The 24289-nt window shown below is 39.0% G+C and overlaps 10 protein-coding genes across 10 annotated transcripts; 4 read left to right on the top strand and 6 right to left on the bottom strand.

Annotated features, from left to right (window-relative positions):
- Nucleotides 1-33: 33 nt before the first annotated feature.
- On the bottom strand, nt 34-1899 carry SRP101 (Signal recognition particle receptor subunit alpha; the record flags this gene model as incomplete). The annotated part of the gene is made up of 1 exon (XM_056227066.1): nt 34-1899. The coding sequence occupies one exon, from the start codon at nt 1897-1899 to the stop codon at nt 34-36; it is 1866 nt and encodes a 621-aa protein (XP_056086924.1).
- A 675-nt stretch (nt 1900-2574) lies between these two features.
- On the bottom strand, nt 2575-6333 carry SSD1 (mRNA-binding translational repressor SSD1; the record flags this gene model as incomplete). The annotated part of the gene is made up of 1 exon (XM_056227067.1): nt 2575-6333. One exon carries the CDS (start codon nt 6331-6333, stop codon nt 2575-2577), a length of 3759 nt encoding a protein of 1252 aa, XP_056086925.1.
- Nucleotides 6334-7389: 1056 nt separating this feature from the next.
- DPL1 (sphinganine-1-phosphate aldolase DPL1) lies at nt 7390-9159 on the bottom strand (the record flags this gene model as incomplete). The annotated part of the gene is made up of 1 exon (XM_056227068.1): nt 7390-9159. One exon carries the CDS (start codon nt 9157-9159, stop codon nt 7390-7392), a length of 1770 nt encoding a protein of 589 aa, XP_056086926.1.
- A 384-nt stretch (nt 9160-9543) lies between these two features.
- Nucleotides 9544-11556, bottom strand: HDA2 (Hda2p; the record flags this gene model as incomplete). Its single annotated transcript, XM_056227069.1, has 1 exon — nt 9544-11556. One exon carries the CDS (start codon nt 11554-11556, stop codon nt 9544-9546), a length of 2013 nt encoding a protein of 670 aa, XP_056086927.1.
- A 517-nt stretch (nt 11557-12073) lies between these two features.
- Nucleotides 12074-12754, top strand: MHR1 (mitochondrial 54S ribosomal protein mL67; the record flags this gene model as incomplete). Its single annotated transcript, XM_056227070.1, has 1 exon — nt 12074-12754. The coding sequence occupies one exon, from the start codon at nt 12074-12076 to the stop codon at nt 12752-12754; it is 681 nt and encodes a 226-aa protein (XP_056086928.1).
- A 630-nt stretch (nt 12755-13384) lies between these two features.
- Nucleotides 13385-14434, top strand: SUR2 (sphingosine hydroxylase; the record flags this gene model as incomplete). The annotated part of the gene is made up of 1 exon (XM_056227072.1): nt 13385-14434. One exon carries the CDS (start codon nt 13385-13387, stop codon nt 14432-14434), a length of 1050 nt encoding a protein of 349 aa, XP_056086929.1.
- Nucleotides 14435-14972: 538 nt separating this feature from the next.
- On the bottom strand, nt 14973-15611 carry ATP5 (F1F0 ATP synthase subunit 5; the record flags this gene model as incomplete). Its single annotated transcript, XM_056227073.1, has 1 exon — nt 14973-15611. The coding sequence occupies one exon, from the start codon at nt 15609-15611 to the stop codon at nt 14973-14975; it is 639 nt and encodes a 212-aa protein (XP_056086930.1).
- An 811-nt stretch (nt 15612-16422) lies between these two features.
- On the top strand, nt 16423-18045 carry BFR2 (rRNA-processing protein BFR2; the record flags this gene model as incomplete). The annotated part of the gene is made up of 1 exon (XM_056227074.1): nt 16423-18045. The coding sequence occupies one exon, from the start codon at nt 16423-16425 to the stop codon at nt 18043-18045; it is 1623 nt and encodes a 540-aa protein (XP_056086931.1).
- A 269-nt stretch (nt 18046-18314) lies between these two features.
- On the bottom strand, nt 18315-19601 carry PRO1 (glutamate 5-kinase; the record flags this gene model as incomplete). The annotated part of the gene is made up of 1 exon (XM_056227075.1): nt 18315-19601. One exon carries the CDS (start codon nt 19599-19601, stop codon nt 18315-18317), a length of 1287 nt encoding a protein of 428 aa, XP_056086932.1.
- Nucleotides 19602-20147: 546 nt separating this feature from the next.
- Nucleotides 20148-24215, top strand: CFT1 (cleavage/polyadenylation factor CFT1; the record flags this gene model as incomplete). The annotated part of the gene is made up of 1 exon (XM_056227076.1): nt 20148-24215. The coding sequence occupies one exon, from the start codon at nt 20148-20150 to the stop codon at nt 24213-24215; it is 4068 nt and encodes a 1355-aa protein (XP_056086933.1).
- Between the last annotated feature and the right edge of the window lie 74 nt (nt 24216-24289).

A 24289-nucleotide genomic window follows, 5' to 3' on the forward strand; every position in this document is an offset into this window, starting at 1 on the left:
ATAGTAAATACATATGTAACAATCCTGCGATCTTCAGGACATTAACGTATTAACAGCCCATTTAACGCTTAGTGTCCTTAGATCTGTATAGGTTTGTCCCACACCAACAAACAATATAGGAATTCCTGTTGCATAGACCATATTTACCATAGTACCCAGCATTTCACCAACTGTGTCACACTTGGAAATAATAAAAAAATCAAGGTTTCTCCCCTTCCCGAAAGCATCGTTGAAGTTTTTGGCTTGCTGAACAGAATCTGTACCTACCAAAGCTTCTCCAACCATAATGATTTTATCTGGCTGTGCCTGATCGGCAAATGATTTCAATGGTGACATTAGCGTAGGATCGTTGTGTCTTCTTCCGGCAGTGTCCATTAACACTATATCAAAATTTTGATCACGAGAATACTTGATAGCTTGCTTGGCAATTTTGGTCACCAAGTCAGAGCCACCATAACCGGCCTCAAATAATTCAACATAATCATTACCACTTTTGCCCCTTTTGTTCTTAACGCCACGTACGTGTGAATCATCCATAAGTTGTGCTAAATTTTCAACATGGACCCTAAGTTGTTCAACTGCACCAGATCTGAACGTATCGCAGGCAACGATTAAAACTTTGAAATTATTCTGTAATAACCAGAACGCTAGTTTCGAAAGGTTCGTCGATTTACCAACACCATTAACACCCACTATGGAGAATACGTATGGATCACTTTTACCTTCAGAGTCCTTTTTGCTTCTTTTACTTTGGATTTCACGTAAGAGATCAACAGATACACCAGGCGTTAATATTTGGGTTAATGCCTTCGTCAAGGATTCACGAGCAGTGTTTTCAACACTAGTCCAATTGGCAGTTTTTGAGCCGACAAGATCACGAGACACTTGTTGGATTAAATAATCAGCCGCCTCTGGAGCCACATTTTTAGTTATCAGTTGTTGTTTCAATTTGTCTAATACAGTTTTCAAATCATTCTCACTAATGGTTTTATTTCCTAAAACGTGTTTTTGCAAAAATCCAAACGCTGTGTTAACATATCCAGAATTCTTAGATTCCTTCTCGCTTATAATCTCATCTTTGTGGGATGATAAAAGATCATCAATTTCTTTGATTAAGAAGTCGCCGCCTTCTGTTCTATCGCCAAAGGAATCTTTATTTATAGTGCTGTCTAAAGCTACTTGGCTACTGCTGTAACTGTTAGACGATGAGAAATCTAACTTGGCGGCGTCTTCATGATTCATTTCATCGAGCATCCCACCATCACGACCCCATTTTCTTCCACTACCAACATTTCCTGAACTTTGCTTTCTATTTTTAGTATCCTTCAGCTTCTTTTTGGTACTTTTATTATAAGATTGTGATACCAATTCATTCGTGGCCGCGTCATTTGAATTAATCGGCCCTTGTTTTATTGACTCTTCATATTTTATCGCAAAATATTGATCAAATTTATCTAGATCCTCCTTAAGCCCTTGGAGAACATCGATATAATTGTGCTCGTTCTTTTCATTGTGACCCTTAAGGTTTTTCTGAATGGACTCACTTAAATGTAGTGAGTTCCAAAGCTTTAGCGCTAGTGATAGTGTTTGTTGGGTTTCTTGATTTAATTCTAAAGTCTGCTCGGCAAAAGTGACTACAAAATATAACTCTGGCTGCTTATTCAAATAAAATAGCGCATAAAATGAATTTGAATTTTTAAATTCGTTGTTGATTGTAAGAAGATTGAAATCAAATCCGTTTGTATTTGCATTTGCAACACTTTCTTTTTTAGTTACTGGGGATGTAATTAGCTGCGATATAAAGCTATTTATCTGTACCTCGGAAAATCTTTTTCCTAAACAATTATACTGGTAAAGTACCTGACCTTGAGGAGTAAAGACTGCTAACTGTTCGAACATAATGAGTGCACTTTTTGAATCGTGAAGTTCCTGCCTGAAAAAAAACTACTTTGCTCTTCCGCAAAAACAGCAATGAATAGTACACAAACTTTGGAAATGTCTGCTAATACTTGCCTTCAGATTGAACGCTTTAAGCCGTTTTTTATCTATCTTCACTTATGCGGTGTCTTCTCCTGATGATTGAACAACAGTGCTTGAAATAAGATGACATAGCTCGACGATGATTTCGCTATTATTTTCAGTATTCGTGTTTAGCAAAAATTACCCAGCACATAAAGAGAACGCCAATAAAGAAAAACAGTTAGAAGCACTCTTTTCTTAACCAAAAACAGCAAAGTGCGAACCATTTCAGTAACGGAATAAATTTAATATAGAAGAGTATAAATAACAAAAGACAATATAAAAAATGTGAAAGTGTAAAATTTAAAAACGGGGCTTCATTATTGTTTCGAGTATTTGGGAAAAAAACATCTGCTTTAGAGAGGTCGAATTGAAAAGTTCAGATCATACCCATACCTTACCGAAACGTTTGTTAAGTGAAGAAGTACAAAGTCATGCAGTTGTTGATGTTTGCAGGAAGCAAAGACAGAGGAATAGGAGGCGGGGAATGAAGCACAATTACAAATAACAAAGTGAGCAAAAAAAACAGTAGTGACGCAATTTCTTGATAAGAGACTATTCTCTCCTCATAAATGGATTTAATGCACGGACGGTTAAACATGGCAAAGCCATCCCTATTTCAGCTCTCAATAAAATAGGGATCTTTTGCAGTTCGTGTATTTCTTGTATATAATTATCATTTTCGATTCTCGTTTCAGTAGTAGAAATGAATTTATCCAGAGCATTCTGCTTGGTATTGCCCGCAGACGGTAACCTTAAGCTTGGTACCGTTAGATGCAAGTCGCTAAGTTCCCTACTTAGTGGATCGCTGATCAGTGATTGCGCCTCAGCTTCTTTATCGAGTTCAATGTTAGCAATTTCAGCGGCTGTAGATCTGAATTTGTTCTTGATGGAATTCCTATAGGATTTTGGATTTTTCTCATCAGGTGGAATAAAGGTGGCGCTGTCCACGCCAGGCTGCCAATGCAATTCTAAAACACGATTGGTGCCGTCGAACTCAGCTTTGATCAATGGTAGTTGGTCACCATGAACCCTTTTTTCAATGCCAAATTCTGGGATAAAAACATCAAAGGAAGACTCGTAGACTTGTAACACAGTGGCAACCGTTAACAATTGACCTGTAGTGTTACCCATGTCGTTGATTGTTTTACATAGCAGTAGGTGAATGGCTTGTTCCTGGGCTTGGTAAGCACAGTCTTTCTTGAAATTACAGTACTCAGATGTAATCTTCAAAGCCTCCATATCTTCAGTATACGGAACATCGTGAATAACAGATTTCAACTGCCTGTGAACCACATGGTCAGCATATCTTCTCATTGGTGCTGTGAAATGCGTGTAAATAGGTAGGTTTAAAGCATAATGACCATATTGGTCTGGATCAACTTTCCCGGCAATAAAGTATCTGGCTCTTGGCATAGTCTTAAACAGTAGAATTTCAATTCCAACTCTTACATCATCATCTTTAATTTTTAAAACTGCTTTAATTAATTCATCGGCCGTACTGACATCAAAATCATAGCCGAAGTTTTGAATTTTCTTCCTGAATGATGCCATCTTGGTTGCAATGGGCTGCATTTGTCTTCTTAAAAGGGCCAAGTCACCAAGCTTGGTATAGATTCTCTCTGCCACAGTCGCATTAACTTTTCTTTTGATTTCATTTATGACAACAAAACCTAGAGTTCTGTCTAAGATGTTCAAGTCAACTTTGACCTTTTCGTCATCTGAACTTTCCAGTAGTGAGAGTGTAGGAAGCAATTTGGCTTCAGGATCATTTATTCTCCTAGCATAAAATGATCTTGCGATTTCCTGTACGGAAGAAAGGTAACTATCAGAGTTTCCGATTGATAACTTTTCGTTCAATTGTTCCAAAGATAGGACACTCAATGGAGAGATTATGGATTCGCCTACCCAAGTAGTTTTAATTCTCAATGTAGAAGAATCTAGAGTATATACGACAGATATAGTGGCAGATTCCTTACCAGGTGCGAGTGATAGTTCATCATTGAAAGATTGTGGCAACAAATTGACAAGTTTCTGGGGCATAAATACCGCGGATGACCTCTTTCTTGCACGTCTATCAACAGAGGAGCCTTCTTCAATATGACTAGTTACATCAACAATGTGACAGCCTAGCTCTAGAGTCCCATCCCCATTATTTTTAACATGCAATGCGAATTCCGAGACCCATCCAAGTTCTGAAATCGCAAGGATATTGTATTCATTAGCGTCTGTGAAATTCTTTCTATTTTCCAAACTTTCAACTGTCAGTGGTAGCGGTTGGAAGCTTGACTTTTCTTTTTGCGGATTTTTTTGGTCCAAGTATTCATTTGAAAGGAAATTATTATCTCTTAAAATAGAATCAATTTCAGTATTTGGATCGTGGATATCCCCAAGTTCAGAAACCAAAATACCAAACGGATGCAAAGATGTGATTGGCCAACGTTTGATAGAAGCAACAAATAGTTTCTCTGAATATTTATCTGCATTCTCTACAAAGTCCTTCGGGGCCAATTCTGTTGGAATTGCGATTAGTGGAACCTTCTTATCAGTAGGCTTGAACCAGGCAATCTTTGGGCTCTGTGGTGGTTTATTATTGTCATTGTTAGCTTGTTGAGATGGTCTCAATAATCCCAGTGTCCCACTAAATAATTGACCGGGGATACGATCCAAAACGGCAACGACATGGCCCGCGTAAAGAGGCTTGTACTTATCATTAATCTCCTCCTCCTCAACTAACAACAAGGACTGGCCTTCAACTTCAACATCGTCATTTTTCTTTTGAGTTGGACGTTGTTTCAACGAACTTCTTCTCTTTACTCCCGTTTTAGTAGGAGATGATAAAGCATCACTATCGTTATTGATTGTTGATGATCTATTTCTTCTGACGGACGAATCGTCTCTGTTTAGAGAGTCAGATGAGGAAGGAGAAGATAGAAAATTATTGCTTGTTGCGGCAGTGGCGGATGCATCGTTGTGGTAGTCGTCACTGCTATTCAAAGGAATTATATCATGTTGCATAGAAGCATCTTTCCTCCTTTTCTTTTCTTCCTTTTCTTTCTTTGATTCCCAAACGTCATCTACGACTAATAACTCAACCGCGACTAAATCACCTTCGAGGGCTCTATTACGGTCTTTGGAACCGCAAATGTAGATGTCGGCGTCAAGGGCACCATCTGTAGAAACCCAAGCATCGGATCTGTTTTTCTTGTTAACTCTTAAAATACCAGCTACCAATCTTCCTTCCTGAATTAACTCTGGAATATTAGCTTGGGGGAGATAAGGAGCAAATAGGGATTTACGTCCACCACCACCACCATTGTTGTTGCCCTGAGAGCTAAAACTATGGACAGATGAATTAGAAGCACGGTGTTTGTGGCCCTGTTGAAATATTGCGGGTGGTTCTAAAGTGTTGAAAGAATTATAATCCCTTGAATTGGAACCTCTGTGACGAAAAGGAGAGAGCTGCTGTTGAGACTGCTGGGATTGATTTCTCCAGTTAGAATTGATGCCTGGTGAATATTCATTGTTTCTTGTCTTTGAACGGCGATGCGTCGAAGAAGTAGCTATGAATTCATCGTCATTGTCACCGTGAGAATTTGGGGGAAATTTAAAAGAGGGTGGCGATAGATTTGAAGTTGCGCGGCGGTGTCCCTGATTGGTACTAGGTGGTGGGGGAAATTTGAATTCAGATTGCTCTGCGGTGGAACCTGAACTGTTATCCGGCTGAACAGAATCTATTTTCACAGTCACGCCTGCCTCACCGCCAGATATCCTTTTAGCCTGTTCTTCAGCGGCAGCCTTTTTAGCTTCATTTAGACCTAAAGAATGTCTTCTGGAATGACCGTAAATACTGGATTGTGAACTGGTCTTCCTGTGTGAGTTAGATCCAGGATTGTTGTTGCCATTGTTATCATGAGAACCATGATAATATCCGGAGTTGTTCCTGGAGTGAGTTCTACTTCTGCTGCCACTTGCACTCATATTGGGCGAATTACTGTTCGAGTTGTAATGTGGCTGAGGAGGCTGCGGAGTAAAATGATTCCCTGAACCAGAATTCCCTGAAAGGTATTGACCTGTTTGTTGCGCCAGTTGCTGCTGCTGGGCTATTAATTGTTGTTGTTGTGCCTGGACTTGTTCCAGTTGTTTTTGCAAAGTGAACTGTTCAATCATCAAATTAGTCAATTCACTTTGAGAACGTCTGTGCGCAACGTGAATTTGCTTCGGAGTGTTCTTACCACCTCCAGTGGTTTGTACGTACATGTTGTTTGATTCTTGCGACCTGTTATTATTATTCATGCTGCTATTCTTAGACATAGCGTGCGAAGGATGAACGGTTGTACCCGAGTTTTGTGGACAAAAGTCTTAATATATTGTGTTTAAGTATATTGGGCGTAATGGAAGAACAGAAAAAACGAGGCAAATGCTGTGTGTTTATGAACCCTTGTCTTCTTCTTCTTCGTGCAGGCAACTTAGATTTCCCTTTGAAAAAAATGTTCTCTTTTCGAATAGAGGCTATGAAAAAATGCGCTCAATGCGGAAAAACGAGGCACCAGCTGTTCTAAAATAAGACTAAAAAGTTTAGGGTGCTAGAAATATGGTATGACGGGAATAAGCTCGACAACAGTCCTATGCAGATACCTATGGCTATTCTGGATTTTAGGTTACCGAAAACAAAAGTGATGATAGGCGGAGTTGGTCTAAAAAGGAACGACTTGTGAGCGATGTTGCGAGAAGTTGATAAAGCTTCAGCAACAAAAGTTGTGAGATCGTAGCAAATACTCTAAAATATGATCTTTTCCGTATTCGTGGAGGATTTCCAAAACTATGAGTTAGAAGGATAGTGCCAGTATAGTGAAACTTTGCTCCTTTATCTATTAGGTAATGAGTATTGAATTCTTTCTTTTTGTCTTCCTGAATTCTTTTGAGAAGAATCTATGAATAAAAACGAACTAACGAAGAATAATTAGGGGAAAGAGGGAAGAAGGAAGAAAATTGGTGACTTAAGCTATCTCACGTTAACTTTCGTTAGAAACAAAATTTTGAGACAATCGTGAAAGAAAGGATTTATTTGTATCAGGATCGTCTATTTTATCCTTAAAACAACAAATAACAAATTCAGGTCTTTAGCGCTCCTACTTGTGGCCTCTAATGATTCGGTAGTGGCGACCAAATGAAACTCCTGCGTTATATAAGTTTAGTTTTTCCCTTCTTTTTTCCCTTCTCATCCCCTCGTGAAGCGACTCGGCCCCTTTGGTCAGACAATTTAAGGAAGGCGACACTAGTCGTCGCCCGTGACAGAAGATCTAATACTACTATTATTTCATTGCACAATGGTTTTTACAGTTACGTAAAGGGTTTGGTCCTATGTAGTTATGTAGCATCAGCATCCTCCCCCGGGCCCAACTTGTATAGCGCGTCTAGAAATCCAACAATCAATTTGTCGGCAACGCCAGCGGTCTTGACGCTCCCGGCGACACCATATAGAGCGCTAGTTCCGTCTGGGGAGGGCTTGGAGTCTGATTCTCTCTTTAACTCTTGCACAGTGGTGCGCAAAATTTCGCAGATCTCGTCCACCACGTTGGCGTTCAATCTTGTGAAGGCCATGTGTAAGGCGACAGGTTTTTGTAAAGCATTGAAATGCCAACCTTTCTTGGCCAACTTGTCGGATAGTTCATGTATATTCAGGGTCCTAGACGAGAATGAAACAACTGAATATTTGGGGTCACCCATGATTTTCAAGTCTGGAATGTTTTCTAGAATGAATCTCTTGAATTTCATTGCAGCTCCGACTATTTCTTGGCAGGATTCAATGTATCCATTCTCACCCATGTTAACCATAGTGGCCCAACAACCTACAACGATGGCGCCTGGTCTTGATCCTGCTAGTGTGGGAGAGCCATATAATCCACCCGTCCACGCAGGATTAACGTAGTATTGATGCATTCTCAAATCGCTGTTTCTATACATTATAACTGACGAACCCTTTGGAGCAAACCCGTACTTGTGAGTGTCACATGATATCGAAGTGACGCCTGGAACTCTAAAGTCGAGAAATGGTAGATTTTTGTAACCAGCCTTTTCCATGAATGAAACAATGAAGGAACCCAGGCAACTGTCGACGTGTAAAGGTAGCTTATATTTTTGCGCTATCTTCCCCAAGCCTTCGATGTCATCAGCGATACCGTGGGGGAAGTTTGGAGCTGAACCAACTAGTAAAACTGTATTTTTGTTGATGAATTTCCTTACTTCTTTTAAGTCCACTTGGTAAGTCGTGGGGTCCAATTGAACATGGCGTAGTTTCATGCCGAAGTAATAGGCAGCTTTGTCAAATCCAGCATGAGCGGTTATAGGGGCAATGATTTCTGGCTCGGTAATTCCACGATGGTGAAGAGCATACATTTTGGCGCTTAAACAAGCTAAAAGCAAAGATTCGGTACCACCAGAAGTTGTTGTGCCGCAGCCTGCACCGCTGGGCGCGTTGAACATTCTCAAAACCATCGATACCACTTCGGATTCCATCTTACGTACGGCAGGAAAGACATCAGGATGTAACTGGTTGGCAACGCAGTATTTTTCATATGCAATTGTTTGCAAATGAATCAAATCATCGCCACCATGATAAACGGCACCAGAGACCTTACCTTCTTTCCACTGCGTATGTGGTATTAAGTCATTCAACTTGTTCAGTTCTTCAACGACATCATCCTGAGGTAGCCCATCGGATGGTAACTGCGGGAAATTCATTAGTTGTGAGTCGGATCTGATCAGCTCGTCTTCAATTGATTGTTTGACTTTTGAAACTTCTTTTTCTACGCTTCCCTTCAAAAATGGTGAGTCCAGCAACCAACGGAATAATGCTCTAGAGATATGCCCATATGTTCTTACTGCTAGTCTTACCGGTCCATAAACCTTCAACAGGTAAAGAAGGTTACTTAAAAGTTTGTAGCAAAAGGTGACAAACAGATAGTCCTTCAGCATGTTGTACCATGGGGTATCTGTGAGGTAATCATATACGCCTCTTCTTAATTCACTTATGGTGAGAATCAAGAACCGTTTAAAATCGCAGTCTTCCCCCAGTAAGCGGACTGCCGTGCCATACCATCCACTACTTAATACTGATTTATTTAATACTTCACTCATTGCTAGACGAGAAATATTTCTTCAGAAGCTGGTCTACTTACACAGTAAGGAAGATGCGAAATGGCTCTGAAGGTTGGGGCAACATATTGAGGGTTTTATTTATATGCCAATTGAAAGTATAACAATTTTTCAATCAAAAAAAAAGCCCGATGCGGCCGGCTAGTACTTATGTAGCCGATGTTGAAAAGAATAACCCATGAAAGTGATTTTGGAAGTAAAAGTGATTATTACACAAACAATTATGGGGTTTTCAAAGTTTCCTAGGTTTTATATACGTTTATTTTTTTTGAAACGTAAATCTATGTAATATTGGTTTAAATGATGAGAGAAAAGTATATAAATTTTGTCTGAATTATATAGTTTATTCTTCCAGGGAGGCCACAATTAGGTATAATTAGGAGTATTTGATCTTGTCGATCTGAACCGCGTGCCGGTTGCAGCACTTTTTTCCACCTGAACGTTGTTTTTGTTTTTTAAGTCGTACTGTCGATTCATTGAGTTTACGTAGTTTCTCAAAAATTTGTTTCTTGCTTTGAGAGATTGAAAGTGATGTTGCAAGCACTCCAGTTTTTTCTCCAAACTTTCTGTGGAGAATTTAGTCAATGGACCATTCACTTCATTTTCTAGAGATTTCGTCGAATCTTGTAGAGCTTTCACAGTTTGGGCTGATTCTGCAGCTTTTGAAGATTCCACCTGATACTTGGAACGCAATTCATCATTGTGCTTTGCTTTTTCTGCATTTGCCTCTTCAAGTGCTTCTAATTTACCAGAAAGCGTTACGTATGTTTCCGTATATTGGTTCAACCTGGCTGTTAATGCAGATTCTTTTTCTAAATACTGCTCCGATGAGATCGTTTCTGGGCATAGTTTCCTGAAGTTTTCTAATTCCAACTTATTTTTGACCAAAGCATTCATTTTGTTGTCTAGGTTGGTGGATTCTGTCATGGCATGCTTATACCTTTTTTCAGAATCATTGATAGACTTTTCTAGTTCCTGCTTTCTTTTAAACGTAAGGCCAACAGAATGTTTTATTGCATCCAGTTTGTTTTGCCGTTGATTTTCTTTGAACCGTTTCTCATTCAGTGGAGTAGTACCTTCTGTATATTCATCCTGTATGTTCCTTAATCTTATAACCGCTCTGTGCATTAATTCCATCTGATAGCTTTTGATATCCAACGGGCTGTCCCAAAGAGGCAATTTTGCAGCAGAGTAATGCAATTTAGTTAACTGAGCTTGCCAAAATTCAGAACCGCTGAAGTTTTTTGAAGTCTTATCCAACGTCATCAAATCCAAAGTCGGCAAAAAGCTATTAAAATCTCTCCCGTCTAAGCAATACTGTACCAGCTTGGTATAATCAATGTCATAGTTCTCCACTTTTGCATTTCTTGCCTGCAAAAAATAAAGTAATGACGATTTGATTTCATTATATTCCTGATCATCATCATCATGATCGCTATTATTCAGATAAGCAGATTCTGTATTTGAATTTTTTATTTCAGGATCTAATAAGTAGTGATCTGGAGAATTTTGCACAAGCAGCTTTATTATTGGGATGTTCTTATTGGTGTTGTTCTTCAATAACTGCAGGGCGGGCAAATTAATTTCCAACATTGGGTCGAAACTGATAATCATATCCAAATCATAGTTAGCTAGGAGACATTGGTCATGCTTGAGGTGCTTGGTAGTTGCTAAAAACAACCAATCATCAGTGTTGAGTTTTCTTTTTTTGAGGTTCCTCTTCACCGAGTAATCATAGTCGTCCTTGGAATAACCCGTATACGATGTCGAATTCGAGTTGGAGCTTGTACTACTCAAGGAATTCGGGGTTCCGTCTTTATTTGTGGTGGGTTCATCCGTAATTAAAGTCGAAAATTTGTGCTTCTCGTTATAAAGTGATGTACCAGAAAGTCTCTTGATTCTAAATTTTTTCCCCAATACTAGACCCTCTAAGAGATCTAGTTCCTTTATGCTATGTGCAATGATGGCACATTTTATAACTTCCTTGGGTGTGTCTGCTTTGTCCCTAAAGCGTATCGAATTAATTAGTTGATTGAGAACTTGAAACTTGTGACTGCCAGCAATCGAGCTTTCTGTAGGTTCCATTCGCAAAAGTTGCCGAGGCATATAGTGGTCCACCAAGAGGGAAGGATGATTGGCAACCGCTCTTATGTTTGAATCGAAGATATAGGTCAATTGTCTCTGTGACAATTTTGGATATGAATGCGTTTCAGGATCATCGGACTTCCTATTATGACCTGCCTGTGATTCGCCCATTAGACTTGCTTTAAATGATTTGGCATGTAGGGATACCAAAATTTCTGACAAATCCTTTTGAAAGTGGGTTAACTTTACTGGTAAGTAATACACTTTTAATTTTTTGGAATTTTTTCTACTCATATCGATATTTAGGTTCAGCTATTTCACTTCACACACTGACGAAATTGGATACGTTACTGCCCTCTTTAAGATCTTCGATGGTTCCTGTTTTTTTATTTTTTTTTGCTAATTCTTCTTTTTCGATGATTTCTATTTGTACTAGTTCCTCTTCAGTGCCGCGATTACAGTATATATTATGCTAGAATCTTTTTTTTTTGTCTTGTCTGTCTCTTTGCTATATATTTATATACCTATTTTTTAGAACGCCAGAGTACTTCTTCTGGCAAACTTACCAAAGAGACATTCATGAACAACGCATTTAGCAGTATAATCACGGTTAAAGTTCCAGACATACATTAAATTAGTGATTTCTGTCAAGTTAGCAAATATATCTCACTTTGAACGAGCCTGTGCGTCCTAAGGCGCTTTTATTCGATGTAAAGAGGAATAATAAAAGCAAGGTTAAGAAAGCCAAAGGAGAGGATCTCGCGGGAAAAAGGACGAAGGACACGGCGGCAGAAAATAGCTATACAAAACAATGAAGATAAACCATTCAATTTCAAGGTTTCGTCCGGCATCTTGGTTCGAAAAAACGAAGATAATTCCGCCTCAAGTGTATATTTTTAGAAACTTAGAGTTTGGACAAGTGCTGTATTCCCAGTTCCCCAACTTTTCGCAGAAACAAGTGGACAAGTTGTTTGTGAGACCAAACTGGAGCAACAGAAAGCCTTCGCTGAGAAGAGATATCTGGAAATGCATGTGTGTGGTGAATTTGCAAAGCTACCAGCAAAGTGTTCACCTGTACCAGAACCTTTGCCGGTTGAGATACCTTCGTGACGTAACGCAACGCAAGGAGAGCGACAAGCTAAGAAAAAAGGACTCTAGCGGACACGTTTGGTACAGCGGACAATACAGGCCCACGTATTGCCAAGAAGCCGTGGCAGACTTGCGAGAGTCGTTGCTAAGGGTGTTCGAGGGCGATGCGCAATCAGAAAAGGAGACAGTACTCGCCAAGAAACCGTCAATATACTGGGAGGACCCATGGAGGATGGGCGATAAGGATAAATACTGGAATTACGGGGTGTTCGATGCTCTAGGATTGGAACACAAGCTCATTGAGCGCGTAGGGAACATTGCAAGGGAAGAGAGCGTAATCCTGAAAGAACTAGCTAGGCTGGAATCACAGCCGGCGGATCAGACAGAAGCGTCTTCGCAGTAGCGCGCTCCTTCACCACCATCATCATCTATACAAAACAGGTAGAAAGTGACATACTATATAAGCTCATGTAAATAGGCCCAATCCAATACAACTCAGTTCCGTTCCATGGAAACACACGTGCTGTGCAGGCATCCGCAAACAAACAATAGAGCCCAAAGGGGAATACGCAGGGCCTGTTTTTGATGCTGCTGTGTGACCTAAAACGCGTCTTTTCCCCTCGTCTTATCATCATCTCCGTCTATCTTTTGTTCGCACAACTCAATAAGCTTTTTGACCTCCTGTTTTGCCATTGTCTTATTCCCTCACCCCGCGTCTTTCTTCGGGAATCGCGCTTTCCTCCGACTTCTGCGGCAGTTTCTGTGTCTTTTCGCACAGCTTTCAAAAAAAAATTCTTTTTGGGTTATTAACAACTTCTTGCTTACTATTATCTTCTTTTTTTCTTTCTTTCTTCGTCCTACTGCGCTGTTGTTGCTGTGTTTTCTGTTTCGTGTCCTGAGATTATAAAAGAAGTAGCGATTTACACATCCTCTGTTCCCTTGCATCTACTCCGGGTCTCCGTCTCTACTGCTCTACCTGTTTGTTTTCCAACATTCTAGTTTGAAAGCCCTGTATACGACAAGAAAATAAACGATGACCTTATCATCGAACGCGACTACCGCCGCTTCCTTTCCACTGGCCTTTGGTCTGAAGACTTCATTTGGGTTTATGCACACTGCAGAGGCTCCCGCCGTTAATTTACGCGTCAAGGAATCCTTGCTGCCGGAGATGAGCGATGGTGTTTTGGCCTTGGTCGCACCAGTTGTGGCCTACTGGGGGTTATCCAGTATATTCCATGTGATAGATACTCTCCACTTGGCCGAGAGATACAGAATCCACCCCAGTGAAGAGGTTGCCAAGAGAAATAAGGCCTCAAGATTCCATGTCTTCCTTGAAGTGATCCTGCAACACATCATACAAACTATTGTTGGCCTCATCTTTTTGCACTTCGAACCCACTTATATGACTGGGTTTGAAGAGAGTGCCATGTGGAAGCTTCGTGCTGAAATTTCCCGAGTCATTCCAGATGCCGCCATTTACTACGGCTACATGTACGGGGTGTCTGTCTTGAAGATCTTTGCCGGCTTTTTATTCGTTGACACATGGCAATATTTCTTGCATAGATTGATGCATATGAACAAGACCTTATACAAATGGTTCCATTCCGTCCATCATGAACTATATGTCCCATATGCCTACGGCGCTCTTTTCAACAACCCTGTGGAAGGTTTCCTGTTGGACACATTGGGAACTGGTATCGCCATGACTCTGACCCATTTGACACATAGAGAACAAATCATCCTTTTCACTTTTGCCACCATGAAGACCGTCGATGACCACTGTGGGTACGCCTTGCCACTGGATCCATTCCAATGGCTTTTCCCCAACAATGCTGTGTATCATGATATCCATCATCAGCAATTCGGCATTAAGACCAACTTTGCCCAACCGTTCTTTACTTTCTGGGACAATTTGTTTCAGACTAACTTCAAGGGGTTTGAGGAGTACCAAAAGAAGCAAAGACGTGTCACCATTGACAAGTATAAGGAATTCTTGCAAAAAAGAGAACTAGAGAAGAAAGAAAAACTTAAGAACTTTAAAGCTATGAACGCTGCTGGAAATGAAGTCAAGAAAGAAATATAACTATTTTGCATATCACTCTTTTATGAGAACTGGTGGAACGTTAACATATTCCTTTTCTCACCTTTGTATTTATTATCTTTATATGCCAAGACATTTTTTTATGACTTTGATTATATAATTGATTTGTAACGAAAAATAATAAAATAAAATTCATTATGAAAAATGAAATCAACATTATCGTGATGACAAATTTTGAATCTCTAATGATCTAGTACTATCCGTTCTCAAAAACATTTCTTCCCGCGCAGCCAAGAACAGAATATCATTGTTCAGTTTTTTTTATGTTTCTGTCTTTGATGTATTCTTTCTTTTTTTTTTTTCTAACATCCAACACTTAATACTAAATCTAGCGACAGATCCCGGAGATACAGCGACATAATGTACGAAAAGATTTTCTTATTTATTCGTATATGTATGTAGTTTTGATGTTTAGGAAAAATTCGTGAAGAAGAATATATATTTGAAGAGAATCAAAAAATAGAAGAAAGAAACAAAAAAACATCAAGTAGGTTGAACATATTTGGCTATAAAATAGCGTTTAAATGCTGTCCTCTAATACTTTATTCAATTTTTGAATCTTTGTGGAGATACTCAAATCAACAGTCTTGCCATCAAGCTCTACAATCAAACCACCCTTGATTTCAGGTTTAATCACGTTTTCCAACTTCAAGGACTTACCTTGCCCAACCAATTTAGATGCGCTCAAAGCTCTTTCAATCCTCTTGAAAGACTTAGGATCCAACGGCTCAGCACTTGTCACAGTACCTTTTAGCAATCCGTTGTGAGCATCATTTAAAACGCCGAAGTCGGAAGAAATCCGCTCGAAACAACTCAGCCTGTTATTTTCAGAAAGAACCCTTAATAAGTTGACAACATATCCATCCAAACCCTTGTGAGTCTCCACGATGGCATCAATTACAGAATTTCTATCATTCAACGACAATGCGGGATTCTGAAGTAAATGGCTTAATTTCGAGTCCTTCTTAACTGTGCTCTCAACTTTTTGTAGGGACTGGAAGGCAGCATCAATGGAGGAGTTTTTTGCAGCAGCCTGGTATAAAGCAGTTGCGTACGTGCCTTCAACGCCGAATAACCTAACCGGTGGCGGAGTAGCGGCTTTAGAAGCGGCAGCTCTTAAACTTGATGCGAACGATCTAGTAAATACTCTTTTAAACATCATTGTCCACTTTATTAACTGAAACACTGCGGTAACTCGTTAATCACTTCTTGTTTTATGGAAAAATTTCTTTTCAATGGTATAATAGTCCGCTTAAACTCCTAATTTATAATTTATCCTAGCTTTGACTAATTGAAAGCCTAATAAATCAAAGCGTACAAGTTTTAATCGACGGTAATTGTCATAATCGATTAAAATTTCACTCTCCTGTCTGAAAGCTCACTTCAATATCTTAAATTCCTTGTTTTTCCCGAGTGGAGGGCCGGGTAAACGGTACCTAAAATATTAGCATCTTATTGGCCAGCGACGTTTCTCTACCAAAAGCTTACTTTAAGAGAACAGCATAAAGTATGATAATTCATCATACTTAAGTAATCTTACAATGTAGAAAGGGTTATTTAGGAAAAGGGACTTGCAGAAAAATTATGCCATTTGGTATGCCTTGAAAGTCCTTATATATCATGCGATTTTTTATGTAGAATGGGTGAACAACTAGCAGGTGCGAGAAGTGCTACAGTCCGGAATGCAAAAAGCATCCCACAGCTTGATCTAACGTATATTGTATCAGCAGCTCTATTGGCTTCTACCTGTGCAATGTTTCTTATAGCGTTCTCAGCACATAATTATATCCTTGCTAAAACTGTTAACTGTTACCCGAGCTTTTTTTTTTTGGAATGATGGAAGATTGAAAAATTTTCAGTTCGCGATGAGATGAGCTAATATACAAGTATTGACATCTTAAATGGTTACAGCAGCGCATACTCTTTTCGGCACAGTTAGCGCAGATACCGATCATACACAGTAAACAAGCATGGGTAAATTATTGGCGGATCAGATTTCCGACATTGCCATTAAACCTGTTAATGAAGACTTTGATATTGAAGATGAGGAAAATGCGTCCTTATTTCAGCACAACGAAAAAGGTGGAGAGAGCGATTTTAGCGACAACGAAGATGTCAACACAGAACAGGCCAAGAAGTCACATTACTTGGAGGTAGAAAAGTCTAAGCTGAGAGCAGAAAAGGGTTTGGAACTAAACGACTCGAAATATACAGGTGTTAAAGGCTCTAGACAAGCACTGTATAATGAATTTTCGGATGATGAGGAAGATGAGAATGAGAAAAGTCAAGAAGAAGAGAATAATGACGGTGAAGACGATGATGCCCTGTCGTTTAGAACAGATTCCGACGATGAGCAAGCAGAAGATGAAGAAAAGTCAGATAGCGACGGCGATGAGATGGAAGAGGCTCAACAGAAAAGAAATGCTCTATCCAAACTAGTTCAACAAGAGACAAAACGAGCCATTAATAAACTATCTCAATCAGTTCAGAAAGATGCTTCAAAAGGTTATTCAATTTTACAACAAACGAAACTATTTGACAACATCATTGATTTGAGAATAAAACTACAAAAAGCTGTGATTGCTGCAAATAGGCTTCCTTTAACCACAGAATCCTGGAAAGAGGCTAGAATGGACAACTCAAGGGAAACAAAGCATTTACTGAAGGAAAACGAAAAGCTATTCAATAAACTATTTAACCAGTTGATAAATTTTAGGATAAAATTTCAAATTGGTGATCATATCGCCCAAAGTGAAGAAAAGGCAAAGCATAAAATATCTAATAAAAGATCCGTCAAAGAACTCTACAAAGAGACCGATACTCTAGACTCGGAGCTAAAAGAGTATAGAAACGCTGTGTTGAACAAATGGTCTACCAAGGTCTCTTCTGCATCGGGAAATTCTGCTTTATCGTCGAACAAATTCAAGGCCATCAATTTATCTGCAGATGTGCAAGTAGAAAACCAATTATCTGACATGTCCCGTTTGATGAAAAGAACGAAATTGAACAGAAGGAACATAGCGCCCTTGTATTTCCAAAAAGATTGGGCCAGTGGTAAGTTGCCAGAATTAGCCTCTCCAAATGCAAAAGAAGAAGAAGAAGAAGATATTGATGACAACCTACTGGATGACGGGCTTGATATTCCAAAGAACTACGATCCAAGAAGAAAAGATAATAATGCCATTGATACCATCGAAAATCCCTATGTTTTCGATGACGAGGATTTCTATCGTGTCTTACTGAATGATTTAATTGACAAGAAGATTTCGAACGCCCACAATTCTGAAAGCGCAGCAATTACAATTACTTCGGCGGGTTCTCGTTCAAATAACAAACTAAAGAAAAACATCGATACAAAGGCTTCCAAGGGTAGAAAATTGAACTACTCAATCCAGGATCCCATTGCTAATTATGAAGCTTCTATAATATCCGGCTACAAATGGTCGGATGACCAAATCGATGAGTTTTTCGCGGGACTACTAGGTCAAAGAGTAAACTTTAATGAAAATGAAGATGAGCACCAACACGCTGGAGAAGACGACAATGGAGATTTAGAAGCTGTCAAGAACGACGACATTCAAATTTTTGGTTAAATGCATATTTTTTAAATATGTACAATTCGTTTAAATGTAGGCTAATAAGTAGATAGAAAACGTCTAACGGCTCAAAAGAATTTTTTCCAACGCGGCCTTTTGATCCTGATGACCGAACTAATATCTTGAAAAGAACGAAACAAATGGTGCACATCCTTTAAAGAGCCATAATTATATTTTTGTCTCTATAATTTTTAAGCTTAGAAGTATAAGATATATTTTTAGATAAGAAAATCGATAAGGGGTCTTTCTTTCATTTTAATTTCGTATCAATGAGGTGGGAATGCCAAATTTTCTCTATGAGCAACATACTCACTGTCATTGTAGCCCAATTCCTCTTCTATTTGGTCGCTGTGGAGGCCTTTGATTTTGGTCAGTTCAACACTCGTGTAATTGCATCTGGCTTTACCGACAGTTTGCAAGGGAAAATTTGGATCTAGCTCACCGTTTGGTAACTTTTTCCCAACCTTTATATCGACACATTCTAACTCATGGAAAGTACCTTGAACATCAATGACACCTGCTGGCAATAGTCCGGCTTTGTTTTTCCTTGTTAGAGCTGCATATGCTCCCTGATCAATAACAATAGCACCTCTAGAAACAAGACCGTGTAAAATCCAAAACTCTCTGTTTTTTAGATGGTGTTTATTGTCATTGGCAATGAACTTTGTGTGCAATGGAACGTTGAGAGCCTTCAATTTCTCAAATTCTCTTTTCTGTAGGACTGTTAAATCACCGTCGTATACATTCTTAACTTTATTTTCATCATCAAGTTCTAGAGTTTGCATGTATTCGACAATCTTACCTATATTGGCAGGGATATCACTTTTCATGATCAGTGTATGAACACCAGCATTTGTCGCCAAGTCTGCAGCAACCAATTTAGTTTCCATACCACCAGTACCAACATCTGACCCCGAACCGCCGGTAGTATTCACACCTGGTAAACCCTTGGAGAGATCTGGGACAACCAAAATTGGCATAGCATCTGGGTTTGTCCTTGGATTATCAGTATACAAACAATCAACATCTGTCAATAAGAAAAGGTAATCTGCATGGATCAAAGCAGAAGTGATTGCTGATAAAGTGTCGTTGTCGCCAAATTTAATTTCTCTAACCGATAATGTGTCATTTTCGTTAACAATAGGAACAACCCCCATATTCAACAATGCATTAATCGTATTTTGGGCGTTCTTATATTGAGTCCAGTCCAAAATATCATTTCTAGTTAACAAAATTTGAGCAATACGTTGATCGAATTGAGAAAATAAAAGATCCCATCTCCCGATCAATCTACCTTGCCCAATAGCCGCGATAGCCTGAACTTCTGCTAAATGTTTAGGTCTTTTGTCCATATGCATTGTCCTCAAACCAACAGCAATCCCACCACTAGAGACAATGATGATCCTGTGGCCCATTCTTCTCAATTTGACCACGGTCTCAACAATAAGCGACATTATAGCAAGCTTAGGCTCTTTGGTCTTTTCATCCACTAGCGATGAAGAGCCCAATTTTATGACTATAGTATACGAGTTGGCTTCATTAGCATTTTTCATTTTTTTCTTGCCTCGCAAATTTTCTATAATAGCTGATAGAATGGTCCCGACTAGCTTCAAATCTGCCCTCTAATACTCTCAAGAAGTAATTTAACAGATAACATGCTAATTGAGAAAGCATCTATTTCATTGTTGTAATTTTTCATCTCACGCATTTATGCGGTGTGTGGGTGTCGTTTCTTTTCGATCCCTGTCGACACTATTCATAAATGCCCCATATAGAGGAAATTGGCATATAAATAGGGCCAATGATAAATGCGACTCATGGGCCGAATGTGCCTGGTCTCAGCTGGTGTTGTTTGTAATTCATTGGCATGTTTATAAGTTCTATTAGTGGAAATTAGCCTCCCTCATCGCGTCGGCTTCCATTAAAATATCACGTACAAAGTGACCTGGTATAAGGTAGCTTCGAAGTGAGATATTTCACAGAGCAGCATTAAAAGAATCATGGTCACTTGAGGAAGATCACTGGCCTATTGAGCATTTCCCTCCTTGAAAGTTGACAGGCGCTTGTTTGTTTTTGATTTTGCTCAAGTTGTTGGCCCCATGAATGTGTATGACGACGTTCTCGATGCCACTGTTGTGTCGCATTCTATAACAGCACAATTTACTACGTCTGACTATGAAGAGCTCTTAGTTGTAAGGACGAATATCCTGTCTGTGTACAGACCTACTAGGGATGGAAAGTTGTATTTAACTGATGAGTTCAAGTTTCATGGCTTGATCACTGATGTAGGTCTTATTGCCCAACAGGATAGTCCTTTAAGTTGCTTGCTTTTATGCACCGGCGTTGCCAAAATCTCTATTCTAAAGTTCAACACCTTGACAAACACAATCGATACGTTAAGCCTGCATTACTATGAGGGCAAGTTTAAGGATAAATCTTTGGTGGAACTGGCCAAAACTTCTACACTAAGAATGGACCCTGGGAGTACCTGCGCGCTGCTATTCAATAATGACATTCTTGCATTTTTACCTTTCCAAGCCAATAAAAACGATGAAGATGATGATGAGGAAGAAGATAATATGGACGACGAGGAGCTAGTTCATAATATAGACGACAAATCTCAAGAAACGGCTGCCTTTTATAAGAGGAAGAGGACAAAGCTATGTGACACATTCACAGGACCGAGTGTAGTATTGACGGCCAATGAATTATACGAGGGCGCTAAAAATATCACTGATATTCAGTTCTTAAAAAATTTCACCAAGCCAACAATAGCGGTTTTATACCAACCGAAGCTCGCCTGGGCAGGTAATAGTACCATTTCAAAACTCCCCACGCAATATGTTACACTCACATTAGATATTCAGCCTTCTGAAAAATCTACCAAGATCGAATCAACGACAATAGCCTTTGTAAAGGAATTACCTTGGGATCTGCATACAATCGTGCCTGTTTCAAATGGTGCTGTAATTATAGGGGCTAATGAACTAGCGTTTCTAGATAATACAGGTGTTTTACAATCAACAATATTATTAAATTCATTTGCTGGCAAGGATTTGCAAAAAACGAAAATTATCGACAATTCCTCAATGGAGATTTTGTTCAGAGAAAAAAGTACAGCATCAATTTGGATGGCTTCGTCCAAGAATAAATCCGGTGCAAATAATTATGACGAAACCTTGCTACTTATGGACATCAAATCCAATATATACTACATCCAAATGGAAGCCGAAGGTAGATTACTAATTAAATTTGACATCTTTAAGCTTCCTATTGTCAATGACCTCTTGAAGGAAAACTCCAATCCAAAATCTATAACACGTTTGAATGCGACAAACTCAAACAAAAATTTGGATCTATTCATTGGTTTTGGGTCAGGGAATGCTCTGGTTCTTAGATTGAATAATTTGAAGTCTACCATTGAAACACGAGAGAAACACAAGGCAACCTCCAATACGAATACTTTCATGGATGACAATGATGAAGATGATGAAGAAATGGAGGATTTATACGCCGACGAAGCCCCAGCGAATGGACTAACTAATAATAATTCCAAGGATACAGTGGAAACTGTTCAACCATTTGATATAGAACTGCTATCGTCTTTGAGAAATATTGGTCCTATCACATCATTGACCGTTGGTAAAGTATCTTCCATTGATGATATAGTAAAAGGACTACCAAATCCAAACAAAAACGAGTATTCCTTAGTTGCCACATCCGGAAACGGTTCAGGCTCTCATTTGACCGTTATACAGACCAGTGTTCAACCAGAAATCGAATTAGCGTTAAAATTCATTAGTATAACGCAAATCTGGAATCTCAAGATCAGGGGAAAAGATAAGTACTTGGTAACAACTGATTCCACCAAATCCAGGAGTGACATATATGAAAGTGACAACAATTTTGAGCTTCATAAGGGAGGCCGTTTAAGAAGAGATGCTACTACAGTTTACATTTCGGTGTTTGGTGAAGAAAAAAGAATAATACAAGTTACCACTAATCATCTTTACTTATATGATACACATTTTAGGCGTCTCACCACAATTAAGTTTGATTATGAAGTTATTCATGTTTCAGTAATGGATCCATATATCCTAATTACTGTTTCAAGAGGTGATATTAAGATATTCGAACTTGAAGCAAACAATAAAAGAAAGTTGTTAAAAGTTGATTTGCCAGAAATCTTGAATGAGATGGTTATTACATCTGGTTTGATTTTGAAAAGTAATATGTGTAATGAATTCTTGATCGGATTGAGTAAATCTCAAGAAGAACAGTTATTATTTACATTTGTTACCGCAGATAATCAAATAATTTTTTTCACTAAAGATCATAATGACAGAATTTTCCAGCTAAATGGTGTCGATCAATTGAACGAATCTTTATACATCAGCACCTATCGATTGGTTGATGAGATCGTTCCTGATCCATCGATAAAGCAGGTAATGATAAATAAGCTGGGTCACGACAATAAAGAAGAGTATTTGACAATACTAACCTTTGGAGGGGAGATTTATCAATACAGAAAGTTGCCTCAGAAGTGCAGTAGATTCTATAGAAACGTCACAAGAAATGATTTGGCTATAACTGGTGCACCAGATAATGCATACGCTAAGGGGGTCAGTTCAATTGAAAGAATTATGCATTATTTCCCTGACTACAACGGTTATTCGGTAATATTCGTAACCGGCAGCGTTCCATATATAATAATAAAAGAGGATGATACCACGCCCAAGATTTTCAAGTTTGCAAATATACCTTTAGTTTCAGTCACACCTTGGAATGAACGTTCAGTAATGTGCGTCGATGATATTAAAAATGCTAGGGTCTACACACTAACCATTAACAATATGTACTATGGTAACAAATTTCCATTAAAACAGATAAAGATAAGTAATGTACTTGATGACTACAAAACTTTACAAAAAATTGTTTATCATGAAAAGGCACAATTATTTCTCGTATCTTACTGCAAGAGGATCCCCTATGAAGCATTAGGGGAAGATGGAGAAAAAGTTACTGGCTATGATGAGAAAGCTCCACATGCGGAAGGATTTCAAGGCGGAATACTGCTTATTAACCCAAAAAGTTGGAAGGTAATTGACAAAATTGACTTTCCAAAGAATTCTGTTGTCAATGAAATGAGATCTTCAATGATTCAAATCAATTCAAAAACTAAAAGAAAAAGAGAATATATTGTGGCTGGTGTTGCGAATGCCACTACCGAAGACACTCCGCCAACTGGCTCTTTCTACATCTATGATGTCATTGAGGTTGTCCCTGAACCCGGTAAACCTGATACAAATTATAAGCTCAAAGAAATTTTCCAGGAAGAAGTCAACGGTACCGTGTCTACCGTTTGTGAAATCAGCGGAAGATTCATGATTAGCCAAAGCCAAAAAGTCTTGGTAAGAGATATTCAAGAAGATAATTCCGTCATACCAGTGGCATTTTTGGATATTCCTGTATTTGTAACGGACTCTAAAAGCTTTGGAAATCTTTTGATAATTGGTGACGCCATGCAAGGATTCCAATTTATTGGGTTTGATGCAGAACCATATAGAATGATTCTATTGGGTAGAAGCGTATCAAAATTCCAAACAATGTCACTAGAATTTTTAGTAAACGGAGGTGACATGTATTTTGCCGCAACTGACGCTGATAGGAATGTACATATACTAAAATATGCACCAGATGAGCCAAATTCTCTATCAGGTCAACGTTTGGTCCACTGCTCTAGTTTCACGGTCCATTCCATCAATAGTTGCATGATGCTCCTACCAAAGAACCAGGAATTCGGCTCTTCTCAGGTACCATCGTTTCAAAATGTTGGTGGCCAAGTCGATGGGTCTGTCTTCAAAATAGTTCCCTTAAGTGAAGAAACATATAGGAGACTGTACCTGATCCAACAACAAATCATCGATCGAGAATTACAGCTAGGTGGGTTAAACCCCCGTATGGAGAGATTGGCCAACGACTTTTATCAAATGGGTCACTCCATGAGACCCATGCTTGATTTCAACGTTATACGGAGATTTAGCGGACTTTCTATTGATAGACGAAAAAATACTGCTCAAAAAGCTGGAAGACATGCACATTTTGAAGCGTGGAGAGATATCATAAATATTGAATTCTCAATGAGATCCTTGTGCCGGAATAAGTGAGTGATACGTATTAAGATATTTGATACTACTTAAGCGGATGTATATGTATATATATGTGTGTATGATATATAATA

This window comes from Saccharomyces kudriavzevii (genome assembly GCF_947243775.1).
Source record: "Saccharomyces kudriavzevii IFO 1802 strain IFO1802 genome assembly, chromosome: 4".
Classification (NCBI taxonomy): Eukaryota; Fungi; Ascomycota; class Saccharomycetes; order Saccharomycetales; family Saccharomycetaceae; genus Saccharomyces; species Saccharomyces kudriavzevii.